Genomic DNA, 13,341 nt, shown 5'->3' with positions numbered 1-13,341 from the left:
TAGGGTTGAACACAACATGATGTATACCTGACAACAAATCATAACTTAACAGTATGGCATTCCAATATAACTTAATAATATATTGATGAAATTGGTTTAATCAAGTGTTAAATACCTGGAAAGTGAAGAGATAACCGTACAACAGTTGGAAACTCTTCATGTAAGGAAAACCCAAATAGCCGCCAAGCTGCTTCTGGTGGTCTAATATATCTGGCATCAATGTACTGCTTAATCTCATTTCCGCCGTCCAACACCATTGTTGTTTTGTCATTGCCCTTGTAGATGTACTTGTGGATGTACTTAACATATTGTAATCCCGCACACACTTCGACATTAATATGACAATTAAACATCCTCACCAACTATGGATTGTATGGGACAACGTTCCTATTGTCAACCTTTTTGTCTTTCACCATATAGACACGTCCCGTGTTGCGACACATATAAAGTGGATAACCGTCTTTTTGTATAGTTGTCGCATATGTAAACTCATGTGGAAAATGCTTTGTGCACTTGCCATTTTCCATACACGGTGAGTTCATATTTTTAACACCACACGGTCCATGGATCATACAACTCTTTATTGTATCAAAGAGCAAGAGATCCTTATTTGGGTCGGGAAATTCTATAGATATAATTTGATCAATTTGGGCTGCAGTATGAATTTTATCTTCATGCTTGAGGAAAAAGAGTGCATGCATGTGCGGGAGGCCATGCTTCTGAAATTCAATGGTGTACACATGAGCTACTTCATGGCCAAACACATTTTTCTTCTTGATAAATTTCATTAAAGCTCTTCTCTTCAGTTTGAAAACACGGGCAAGAACATCAGGTCGATCAAACGCATTTTGGTTCTTCAAAAGGGCTTCTTGCACTTCTGGCCAATGAGGATTAGCCGTCATTGTAAGGAATATATCTAGATGCTTATTGTAACGTGTTATAGCCATCGAGTCTTGAAAGATCTCATACATGTACCTTGGACTTTCAATGAACGATGATGGCAAAATAAACTGCTGACCAACCTGATCAGGATCCGTACCCTCAGCTAAATCTATCAAACTCATGTACACTTCAGCACGAAGATCCTTTTGGTGGGTATAATGATAGTACAGCCGATTTTGTTCAGTAGAAGCCCAAGCATTACACATAAGCTCCTGAAATAATTTTCCACCACGGAGTATTGCTGAATATTCAGTATGATGTTCAAACAAATGATATGCATTGAACACCATTTGAGGCAATCTCCTCGAATCATCGTCATTGACATCATAAAGTTTCATTTTGGTTGACCATCCAAGCTCACCCCGAGGGAAAAACAAAGGATAATGCAGGGGTAGATAAGCGGGATTACATTCATCAATCCGCTTCAGTGCACTACCTAATCTATAATGAAGAATGATATCTCTTGTACTTTTGATTTCAGTTCCATCCCCAGGTATAACAACTGCAATTTCATTTGCTAAAGGAAGATTGTATCGCCGTCGATCAGTAGATGTATTATAATGGAGATAAGCTGCCATGTCATTTTTCTCAGCTGCGCAAGCACTCAATATATCATATGCTTGATGAAATTTTTCAACAAATCTATTACAATCCGACAGTGCACTCTGAATGACATCTAAAACATCACATCTCAATTCTGGATTTCGGCGATGACGCACATCAAGGGCACTGGCTGGGCCATAAACATAGAGCTGAGCATAAGTCGGATCTTTCTCAGATTCTGGTAGTAACGATCCAATTTGATGGCGTAACTCACCATGAACAGTGAATGGAATTGGACCGCTGAATATTCGGTCATCCGGTTGACAACTGAGACTGGTAAATGCATTAGCCAAGTTATATGATAAGTGCTCAAAAAGTGCTATTTAACCCTCGATTATGCCTCTTGTTTAGCCATCTTAGTGGACTAATAGTGTTTGTAAGTTATGTTTTATGATTCTACAGGAGAAAAAGTGAGTTTTGTGGAATATTAGAGAAAATGGGGTAAAACGAAGCAATTCGGAGCATTAAGGATCACATGGGAGGCCCGTGGACAATCATGGAGAAGGCCAAGGAATTGGAGCTATTAAAGATGCGACTTGGACCTATTTTAAAGTCTATTTGGAAGCCCAAGGCCAAAGGATTCGTTGTTTGGACCAAAGCCCGCAAAAGAGGATAGAAGGATAGAGCAGAAGAGAGAAAATTGGCTTATGCGTCACCCTGGGGATGTATCGAAAGGCCCAGACGATTGAGTGCGTCTGGGGACGATAAATCGAGCGCCCGGACGCATTGATTAAATCTGGGACGATGAATAATGCGCCCGTGACGCATGAATCGATTAATCGTAGCCAATTCCTTCTCGGCTTTGAAGACGAAGTCGGACTGGAAGAAGTCTATTTGTATTAGGAAACAAATGACGGTTTGGAATGCTTCTAGAGCTCATTGTAACCCCTATAAATAGAGGACCTAAGTGCCTCATGTAATGGGCCAATTCACTTATATTATTGTCTCCAGAACTTGAGGCAGAGAGTCTTAATAAATTAGTCTTTCTAGTCTTATGTTCTTCAACTATTCTTCTTCTCGCTCTTCGTGTTCTTCCTTCTTTATGGAAGGCTAATCTTTTCCTTCAAGGGAGGAGATGAAGCCGCCGCTTAAGGTTTAATGATTCTTCCGGTTCATGGTATTCTTCAATTAGGTTAGTTCTTTATGTTTTAGTTATTAGTTCCATTGCCCACACCAGGATGGAAGTATAGATTAAGGTTTTATTTATTACAATTGAATATCATGCTAGTTTAGGGTTTTATTTATTGCAATTGAATATTTGCTAGTAACATGCTTTTATTTATTGCAATTGAATATAATGCTAGAATAGAGTTTTATTTATTGTAATTGAATATTATACTATTATTCTCTACTTTTCTTCTAGTTGTATAGTGTTTTTGTAGTAAAGGGGAAGTATTCCTTGTGTTTGCCTTAGATGGTGATTCATTGAATAGCTGCCCAAGCTCACATAAAAGGAAAGAAGATACTAGTAACATGAACATAGGAACAACCTTGAGTAGAGTTAATTGTTAACGATGTTTCATCCAAGAGGGCATCGACACTCGCCGATTGCCGATTGTAGTCTACTGAGAAACAACATGAAGCAAAAAGTCATTGAATCAAAAGCATTGGTGGATTTGAATCTCTTGAATCTATCTCTCTCATATTCTCTCCATATTTCCAATTCTTAGCTTTAGTATAAGTTTAGTTAGTTTAGTTTAGTTTAGCATTAGAATCAACAATATCTATAATCATAGTTTTAATCCCTCAAACCCCTTTCCAAATCCACATCCTTCATATAGACATACACTTAAAAGTGGAACGATACCCTACTCATCCTTTACTTATTGAGGGATAATTAGGTTTTGATATGCTTCTCTTTTGTTCAACGACCATACCACATCTCACACACAAAAAGAACAAAGGTCAAATGGCGCCGCTGCCGTTTTAAGTTGTTTATGTTTAACATTTTCTTTCAAGATTAGAAGTTTGGATCTTAAGATAATTTTAGCCGTATCATCCATCTTTTTGAAAAAGAGAGAAGCTTGAAGGACATCTCGAAGACAAGATCTACCATCCGGTTAGTCGAATCTTCATTCTTTTTATTTCATTCTTAGTTTAGTTGCATCATAATTAGTTTACTTTTATTGCTTTCTAGTATAATTGCATTTAAGATCTTTTCAACAATTGAAGTTGTAAGCCAACACAGCGAAATATCAAACTCTAGTGTTTCTTGTCTGAATCTTGACAAACGGACTATCGTCTGTGGGGCGTGGTACTTAAGCAAATCCAAGTGATTCACCATAACCCTAGAAGAGACGAAATTTTAGACAACGGGCAGATACTAGTCTGCAAAGCCCAACCAAGTTGAAGGAAAGTAGTTTTGCATATTAGTATAATTTAGAATAGTTGCATATTAGTTTAATTACATTCAAGCATAATAGGATAGTTTTCATCATCTTCGCGATAGCAAGAATACTAGACAGGATTGATATAAACTAGCATGGCCAAGACGAATGATGGAGGTGTTTTGGACACCAATAATCCCGAAGCTATCCCACCCATGCAAGCACAACAGAGGAAGAAGTTGAAATGATTTCTATTTGCTAATCATTGGAGACCCACCCAAAGCCAGATTGTTTTTCTAGAAACGAAGCTAACCAGTTTGAGCTTAGAGCATCCAGAATCTCTATGCTTCCAAAGTTCAACGGTTCGCATAATGTTCAAATTTTATGTTCACATGAACAAATTTCTATCGATCCTCGAACTTTCAAGAATCGAATATCAAGGATGAAAGTATCAAAATCATTCTCGCTCCCACTCTCACCGGGCGTAAAGCATCCGAAATGGTTAACCGCACGACCGATCAATTCAATAGACAACTGGGAGAAGTTGAGAACAAAGTTTATGAACAAGTTCTACCCACCCCTGTAAGACGATGCCATGCAGCAAGCCATCAACAATTTCAAAGGGAAGGTGAAGAATATCATCAAAGCCGAGAAAATTCAATAATCTGCTAGTCTCATCTCCACATCATGGTTATGATAAGAAGAGCACACCGGCTCATTTTTCTTTTTCGAGGACTTTCTACTATGAACAAGCAGATGATACAGTCAATGCACAAAGGCAAGTTTACATCAATGGATGGAGAGGAAGCTTACAACTTTCTCGAGAATTTAGGTGAAGAAACACAACAGTGGACTACTAGCAACGAGGATGTCGCTAGCATGGAGGGGGAGCCAAAGCAATTTGGCTACCAAGCACTTGAACAATCGATCAAGAACTCGAAGTCTACATTGGCCACCTGCCACCAAAGATTGAAACTCGAGTAAGAAATTTAATCGGCTCTCTATGAATCCCTCCAAGTTCAACAAGTCTCAAGATAAATCTCTCCCACCATGCAAGCTAGCCAATATCGCTAAGTCCTTAGGACACTTCCTATGCAACTCTAGAATGTCCCGGTTACTATCAACATGCATCACTTGAGAGTACAATATAAACTCATTTCAGAGGCCCAACCAAGGTGGTAATAACTTTCAAGGTAATTATTGGAGACGTAATGCTAGACCCCGTGTTCTCAAGATCAAAGTTATATTCCACGACAAGTCAAGTTTCATAGTTGGTCCCTCAACAACAATTATACTCTCAACAAAATTCCAATACAAGTGGAGAGTTAGTGCCCGATCCTAGGAGAAATTATTCCGCGACCGCCAACCTCGAGAATGCAATTACTTTGCTATCACGGAAAAATCAGAAGTTTGAAAGTGTTCTAGAGCTTCTTGCACAAGATGTCGTACTCAATCTCCAATCTCGTGCAAGTCAATGTTCTAGAATGGAGTCTCTAGAGGCTAAGGTCGACCAACTCACCACTGCTTTGTCTGTAAAGACACAAGCCACTCAACCTAGCTTATTGGAACCAATATTGAAGAGTGAAGATGTATGCCACATTGGGACAACTTCTAGTACTGATCACCTCCATGATCATGTCAGCTCAGTTACTACTCTCATATCAGGATTGAAGGTTGACAACAAGGTTAACTTACCTTCTCATGATGACATTGCTACAGAGCAATCGGTCAAGATTTCAAATGAAGTTCAAAAGGAAGTGGGGGAAATCCTTTCCACTCCCATTTGTCAAGATGACCAAGACAAGATATTCAAGAATGCCAAAGAGAAAGAAGAGCAAACACATGCTGATGTGTTTGTACCAAAGGCACCTTTTCCTATGTTTTTTGCTCAAAGCAAAAAGGACAAGCAATTTTTAGAGATGAAGGAGGCATTTGAGAAAGATAACATCAATATCCCCTTTCTCAAAGCGATCAAGCAGTTGCCATCATATGCCAAATTCTTGAAGGATGCATGCAACATAAAGAGAAGTACTCATGTTCCAAAGCGAGCGTTTCTAGCTGGACAAACAACATCTATTATCCATCGCCAAGCCCCACCAAGCTCAAAGATCCGTGAAGTCCTACAATATCATGCAAGATAGGAAAAAATTCACGGTAATGCTCTTTTTAGACCTTGGTGCTAGTGTTAATCTCTTGCCATATCATGTGTACCAAGTGTTGGGCCGAGAACCTAAAGCCTACAAAAAGTCAAATTGAGCTAACCGTTCTACCAAGATTCCCAAGAGGCATAGTTGAGGATGTTCTTGTTCAAGTAGCCAATTTCTACTATCCAGTGGATTTCATTGTGATAGACACCCAGGAACCCTTTGATAAAATTCCAATTATTCTAGGCCGACCTTTCCTCGCTACCGCAAAAGCTTTGATAAATTGTCACAACGGTGAAATGAAGATCAACTTTGGTAAGATGTCCATGGACATAAATATCTTTCACCTGTTGCATAAGGATTATGATGAAGCTGAAGGTGGAGAGGTGTACTTCCTTGATAGCATGATACAAGAATTCGTCCCATTCGAAGATACAAATGAAAGTGCTCAATCTACAGAAAGCTGTGATGAACCTGAGAACCCCACCACAGAGGCGTTGCTAGCCATGTTCTTGGAATCTCTACAGAAAATTCAGGATTTAAGTGAGCATAATGGAAAATTGGTAGAGAGAGTATCATATCTTGAGAAGATGAACTATATATTTCAAGATGAACAACAGACTTCTATCCAGAAAAATCAGTTGCTAGAGAATCAGCTTAAAGAAGTTTTGGAAAAACAACAGAATCTAGAAACTGAAATGAGTCTTCTAAAGCAGAAAGTGAACCATATTGATAAGGAGAATTGCCTGTTGAAGCTTCTTCTACACCATCATTGTCTGAACAAGAGAAGTATGTGAACCAGTCTACTGCCCACCCTGAGCGTAGTCAGCCAGACATCCATTATCATCACTATGGTGGTAAAGGGCACATCAGATACTATTGTCCTGTTAGAAAGAGAGATTTTCGTCAACCTTCTACACAGGGGAACAACAAGGCCTATCACACAATCATCAGACCTGAAATAGTTCAAGGTAGAGAAACAACTTCACTAACAATCTTTCCAGCATATCAAGGAGTATTTTTGATGACCCACAAGGTGAGAGCTCCTCGTCCTCCAAACATTCGTCAGATTTGGGTGAGAAAATTTGATCTCCTCACTCCAAATTGATAATGCATGATATAAAGTCTTGAGAATCTGACTTTAAAAGACTCACATTACGTCTTAGGGATCCGACGTAAAAGACCTAAAAATTCGCATCAATGGTAACATCTTCCCTTTTTCTCATTCATTTCATTTACTTAATTTCTATACATTGAGGACAATGCATATGTTAAGTTGGGGGGTGTACTTGAGAAATGAATTTCGAAAATTAGTTTTCACAAACAAAATATTTTTGTTTCTATATCGCTAACATGAGAAAAATGAATTTTAATGATGAGTCCGGGATATATATTCTATAATTTGCTTAGTGTTGAGTTTGATAGATAGTTGATATTATTGATTTCATTACCGCTTAGACTATTTATTATGCTCCTTCGACATAGTTCTTGTTGATAGAATTCTTTATCAAGGCACCACCATAGTACTTGGTCAGTTTTGTGTACTTTTGCTAGAAGAGATTTAAACCCCTAGTAAACCGGAAGTAGAGTTTTTAGACTTAGTCCGCGTGAGACTTGAGCTTTATACCCATTTTTGGAGAGTTCTTACGAGAAAAATCCGAGTCTTAGTGACTCAACATCTTTCAGTTCTTTATGTCGTTGTAATATAGTCTCATTATTTTGTTGATTTGGTTAATCACGAAGTGACATCAACTGGGGAGATAGCCATTAGGTCTTGTAGTCTATTCGAAACAGAGTATCATACTGATAAGCCAAGTAGTGAACCCATTCAGCCTTTATCCCACCTAGTAGGACCATCATGTTAAACCCTTTTTGAGCCTTACAATAATAAGCATTTTCTTTCATAAAACCCTTTACCCGTCACCCAACTCCAGACAAGGAGTATAGCCAAAATCTTTATCAGCCATACCCATATGTTTCTGAGAATACGAGGGGCACAAAGAGGAAGAAAGACCACAAAAGGAAGATTACAAGGAAATACCATAAAGATACAATGAATCCCATCATTCTGTTCAAAGTGAAAGAAGCTAGTGGAAAACAAGCATATCCAGTACTAATCAAGGATATACCACTGAGCTTTAACAAAAAAAAAAAAAAAAAAAAAAAAAAAAAAAAAAAAAGTTGAACAGAATGGATGGAAAATCTAAGACAAAGGAAAAAGTTTCTCTGCAATACAGAATTTGAAGAAATCTTCCAAAGAAAGAAGCAAAACCCTTAGTGTTTTTCAGAAACAACCTTAGAATCATTTTTACCTTTCCTTCATAAACCAATACCCAAGCCAAGTTACAACCCATGACTTATCACTACAATATGGTACGAAGTCTAGAATAGGTGAGAGGATGCTAAAGTGAAGGACCCGACACTTCATATGTGATTGACATTCTTTCCATGAGACTACTTTTATTCAGAAGTTTGTTTTTCAAAGAAGTATGTGGGATGTTCATATGCATTATTCTTTTCCCCACATACATGAGGTAAATAGTAGACCATCTTCTGAGAGATTCTTTTCTGAGAGTATGACCGGTGAGGATTGAAAGTCGAGATTATCTACCTATGGTAAACTAGGGATTCCGTTTCTTGGATAGGAGAGTATAGGAGATTGACTAAGTACACACATAAGCCTTGATTGAGAATTTTGTCAATTTTTACTATCTCCCATCATAATCTATGAGTCTTTGCAGCAATGTAGTTAGCAATGGATACCGCCCCCATTGGAGTAAGCACTAAGTGGGTAAGGAATTTCTCTCTCTGAAAAATACTATCATTCTTGAACATGCTATTGATTGATTTTGTGGGTATATCACCTGAAAATCCTCACGAGACTATAACTCGTCCTTTTTGGGGAACTTAAAGGTTTAAAGCCTTGTTGCATATGGTAAATACAATCGCGATGCCTGCAAAAATGAGTTAGGATTTTATTTTTGTTATTAGGATGTGATTTTGATCACTTATCTATTTTTTATCTTATTTGCTAAGAGACTAGCAAATGGCTAGTTGGGAGTTGTGATAAGTGCTCAAAAAGTGCTATTTAACCCTCGATTATGCCATCTTAGTGGACTAATAGTGTTTGTAAGTTATGTTTTATGATTCTACAGGAGAAAAAGTGAGTTTTGTGGAATATTAGAGAAAATGGGGTAAAACGAAGCAATTCAGAGCATTAAGGATCACATGGGAGGCCCGTGGACAATCATGGAGAAGGCCAAGGAATTGGAGCTATTAAATATGCGACTTAGACCTATTTTAAAGTCTATTTGGAAGCCCAAGGCCAAAGGATTCGTTGTTTGGACCAAAGCCCGCAAAAGGATGATAGAAGGATAGGGCGAAAGAGAGAAATTGGCTTATACGTCTGGGACGCATGTATCGAAGGCCCGAGACGCGTGAGTGCATCTGGGACGATAAATCGAAAGCCCGTGACGCATTGATTAAATCTGGGGCGATGAATAATGCGTCCCGACGCATGAATCGACAATCGTAGCCAATTCCTTCTCGTTTTGAAGATGAAGTCGGACTGAAGAAGTCTATTTGTATTAGGAAACAAATGACGGTTTGGAATGCTTCTAGAGCTCATTGTAACCCCTATAAATAGAGGACCTAAGTGCCTCATGTAATGGGCCAATTCACTTATATTATTGTCTCCAGAACTTGAGGCAGAGAGTCTTAATAAATTAGTCTTTCTAGTCTTATGTTCTTCAACTATTCTTCTTCTCGTTCTTTGTGTTCTTCCTTCTTTATGGAAGGCTAATCTTTTCCTTCAAGGGAGGAGACGAAGCCAGTGCTTAAGGTTTAATGATTCTTCTGGTTCATGGTATTCTTCAATCAGGTTAGTTCTTTATGTTTTTAGTTATTAGTTCCATTGCCCACACCATGGGATGGAAGTATAGATTAAGGTTTTTATTTATTACAATTGAATATCATGCTAGTTTAGGGTTTTATTTATTGCAATTGAATATTTGCTAGTAACATGCTTTTATTTATTGCAATTGAATATAATGCTAGAATAGAGTTTTATTTATTGTAATTGAATATTATACTATTATTCTCTACTTTTCTTCTAGTTGTGTAGTGTTTTAGAGTAAGGGAAGTATTCCTTGTGTTTGCCTTAGATGGTGATTCATTGAATAGCTGCCCAAGCTCACATAAAAAAGAAAGAAGATACTAGTAACATGAACATAGGAACAACCTTGAGTAGAGTTAATTGTTAACGATGTTTCATCCAAGAGGGCATCTCTTTCATTTCCATTGTAGTCTACTTGGAGAACAAAGATGAAGCAAAAGTTATTGAATCAAAAGCATTGGTGGATTTGAATCTCTTGAATCTATCTCTCTCATATTCTCTCCCTATTTCCAATTCTTAGCTTTAGTATAAGTTTAGTTAGTTTAGTTTAGTTTAGCATTAGAATCAACAATATCTATAATCATAGTTTTTAATCCCTCAAACCCCCTTTCCAGTCCTGTCCTTCATATAGACATACACTTAAAAGTGGAACGATACCCTACTCATCCTTTACTTATTGAGGGATAATTAGGTTTTGATACGCTTCTCTTTTGTTCAACAACCATACCACATCTCACACACAAAAAGAGCAAAGGTCATTATACTTATGAAGATGTTGTCTAAATGACATGGCTTTGGCGTCACTACCATCATATAGATCTTGAATCACATGATGCAATGGACAAAGTAGAGGAAGACTGACTTTTCTTTGTTTGCAACACATCCTGAAAAAGGGTTTTTTGACTGATGTATTTGCTAGCCTTTCATCTTTTCAGTGCAAAGCTTTACAAAAAGAGCATTCCACATCCATCTTTCCATGATAATGGTGGACATTGTTATGCATATTAGCAGGTTTCACCATATTTACATCAACTGTAAGAGGCTAAAAATAATCATCCACATCCATTTCTCTTTGGGTGTCACTAACATGTAGGAAAAAAATCCTAATGAGTTAGGAATGTAAATATTTTTTTATTGAAAACAATGCTATACAAAACACAATGAAATTCAACTTACATATATGAAGACATTGATATTGGAATATTATGAAGGTCTGCTTCTAAGTTCCTTCTAGTTCGCTTGTTCATTCTACCACTTTACCACTTATGCGCTCTTTTTCTCTTCTATTGCGTTGGGCCAACTAGTGTTGAGAAGTCTGAGAAGGTGTATACGCATTGGTCGGACTAACACTAAGATCATCCACTTCCATTTTGTTTTGGGTGTCACTAACATGTAGAAAAAAAAAATCATAATGGGTTAGGAATGGAAATGTTTTTTACTGAAAACAATGCTATAGAAAACACACAAAGAAATGAAACTTACATATGGAAAGACATGGACACAGGTATATTTTGAAGGTCTGCTTCTAAGTTCCTTATTGTTCGCTTGCTGCTTCTACCACTTATGAGCTCTCTTTCTCTTTTATTGTGTTGGGCTAACTTGCACCGAGAAGGCTGAGAGGGTGTAAAAGCATTAGTCGGACTAACATTAAGAGTGGATTGTGGAGGAGTAACTACAACCTCATTTTGCATAGGAGGTGATTGGACTTGATGGCCTTCATTTCCTTGTTTTTCCAAAACTTGCATTTTGTATTTGATAAAACATAACCATCAGAAGGCAGTAAACAAACACCGCATATAATGAACATATATATGTTACATACCTTAGCAAGGGTAGCAAGCACATGGTCAATGATCCGATGTTTATGCTCACGTACTCGATTTATATAATCAAATTCTCTTTACTACATGATGCAAGTATATGAAAAGCCACATAAAAAATTAAATGAGAACATTGTCAAATTAACAAAAGAGTTTTTCTTTGTTACAAAATGTAAAAGTTTGAAATCATGTAAGAATCAAACATAACCAAACTGTGAAAAAGGAACTTCAAATACCTGAACAGATGCAGTAGGTTTATTGGTAGATTTAGGTGGTACGTCAACAACAGAAACATCAAATGCACTTGCAGGTGGTGCCTTATCCATGGCTAATAATCAAACATTGATAAGGGAACTTATTATTTTACATCAATGAACGTTCCATCCTCACATCCTTATGGGAAAATTGAATGAGAACCAAACTCCAATTCTTTCAATTATTATATTCCATGTGATTAAAATTAAAATCAATTGAAGTGGAAGCATGTTATCAATTCATATGGATCTATGGATATATAAATAGGGTACAACTACTGCTATCAAATCGATTAACCAATTATGAAGTTTTGCTTTAACCATATTATACTATCCCGTAGAGATATGTTTTCTCAAGACTCTTAGAATTACCACTAAACTAGGTGACCTATTGGCCATGTTTTTAACCTTCTTCTTATTTTGCTTATTTACAGTGACCTCCATATATTAGTATGCGCGCACCTTAGGAATTGAAAGGGAATTGAACTATTTATGCATAATAATTTTCCGATCCTTCTCCAAATAGCATACTCCTATAATCCAAAGTATATATATATACACTAAGTTGTCAATAAGAATCGAAAGCTTAAGGGTTAGAAGTCATTGTCATGTACACTAAGTTAGAATGAAGTAAACTTAATCTAAGGAACCAAACTTATGGGAAAAAAATTTGATGAACAATTTTGGTTTTCTATGAAGAGTACACAACTCTTTATTTTTATTTTTCTTAAGAACAAACAGAACTATTGGTTTCCAAATGCAGGGGTTTTTATTTCGGGTGGTGATTTTGTTGGCAAGTTTTTTTGGAGTAAGTAGGACTCTTTAGTTTAGAGTAAGTGGGACTCTTAAAAGAAATTGATTTCGGGTGGTGATTTTGTTGGCAAGTTTTAGGACTCTTTAGTTTAGAGTAAGTAAGACTCTAGAAGTATGACTCTTTATTTAGAGTAAGTAGGACTCTTAAAAGAAATTGATTTATCACCATAGGATCATCCCAAAACTATTTTCTCCCTGACCGCTCGATATAACAGCATAAAAAACCAAGATGCTTTATTATATAGACTAGAATTTAACCCGTGGCTACGCCACTTAGGTCATAATTAAATGAATACATGTAAATTTAACTTTTACATCATAATTACCTTTTTTTTTCTTTGACAACTAAATTGAACTTGTTAGTGTCATTGTGATACCCTTAACTGAATATGCCTTAGAAAATCATCTTGGCCGAGTATATGTATTGAGAACAATTTGTTCATCCAGAAGCGGAGTGTAAGTAGACTCGTTCACTCATGCTATTATTGATAGCATGTCTAATTACTTCGACAAACACATGCCACTTAAAAATAATACTATTAA

The 13,341-nt window shown here is 37.0% G+C and overlaps 1 protein-coding gene across 1 annotated transcript; it reads right to left on the bottom strand.

The window, feature by feature from the left end:
• Positions 1-362: 362 nt before the first annotated feature.
• LOC147494599 (uncharacterized) lies at positions 363-12,057 on the bottom strand. Its single transcript, XM_086568182.1, has 3 exons — positions 11,968-12,057; positions 11,394-11,524; positions 363-1,818 (listed from the first exon to the last, which is right to left on the bottom strand). Exons 1-3 carry the CDS (start codon positions 12,055-12,057, stop codon positions 363-365), a joined length of 1,677 nt encoding a protein of 558 aa, XP_086424308.1.
• Positions 12,058-13,341: the final 1,284 nt, after the last annotated feature.

Source organism: Coptis chinensis, chromosome 6, assembly GCF_015680905.1.
Source record: "Coptis chinensis isolate HL-2020 chromosome 6, ASM1568090v1, whole genome shotgun sequence".
In the NCBI taxonomy this organism is placed as follows: Eukaryota; Viridiplantae; Streptophyta; class Magnoliopsida; order Ranunculales; family Ranunculaceae; genus Coptis; species Coptis chinensis.
This window is presented reverse-complemented; position numbering and strand designations above follow the sequence as displayed.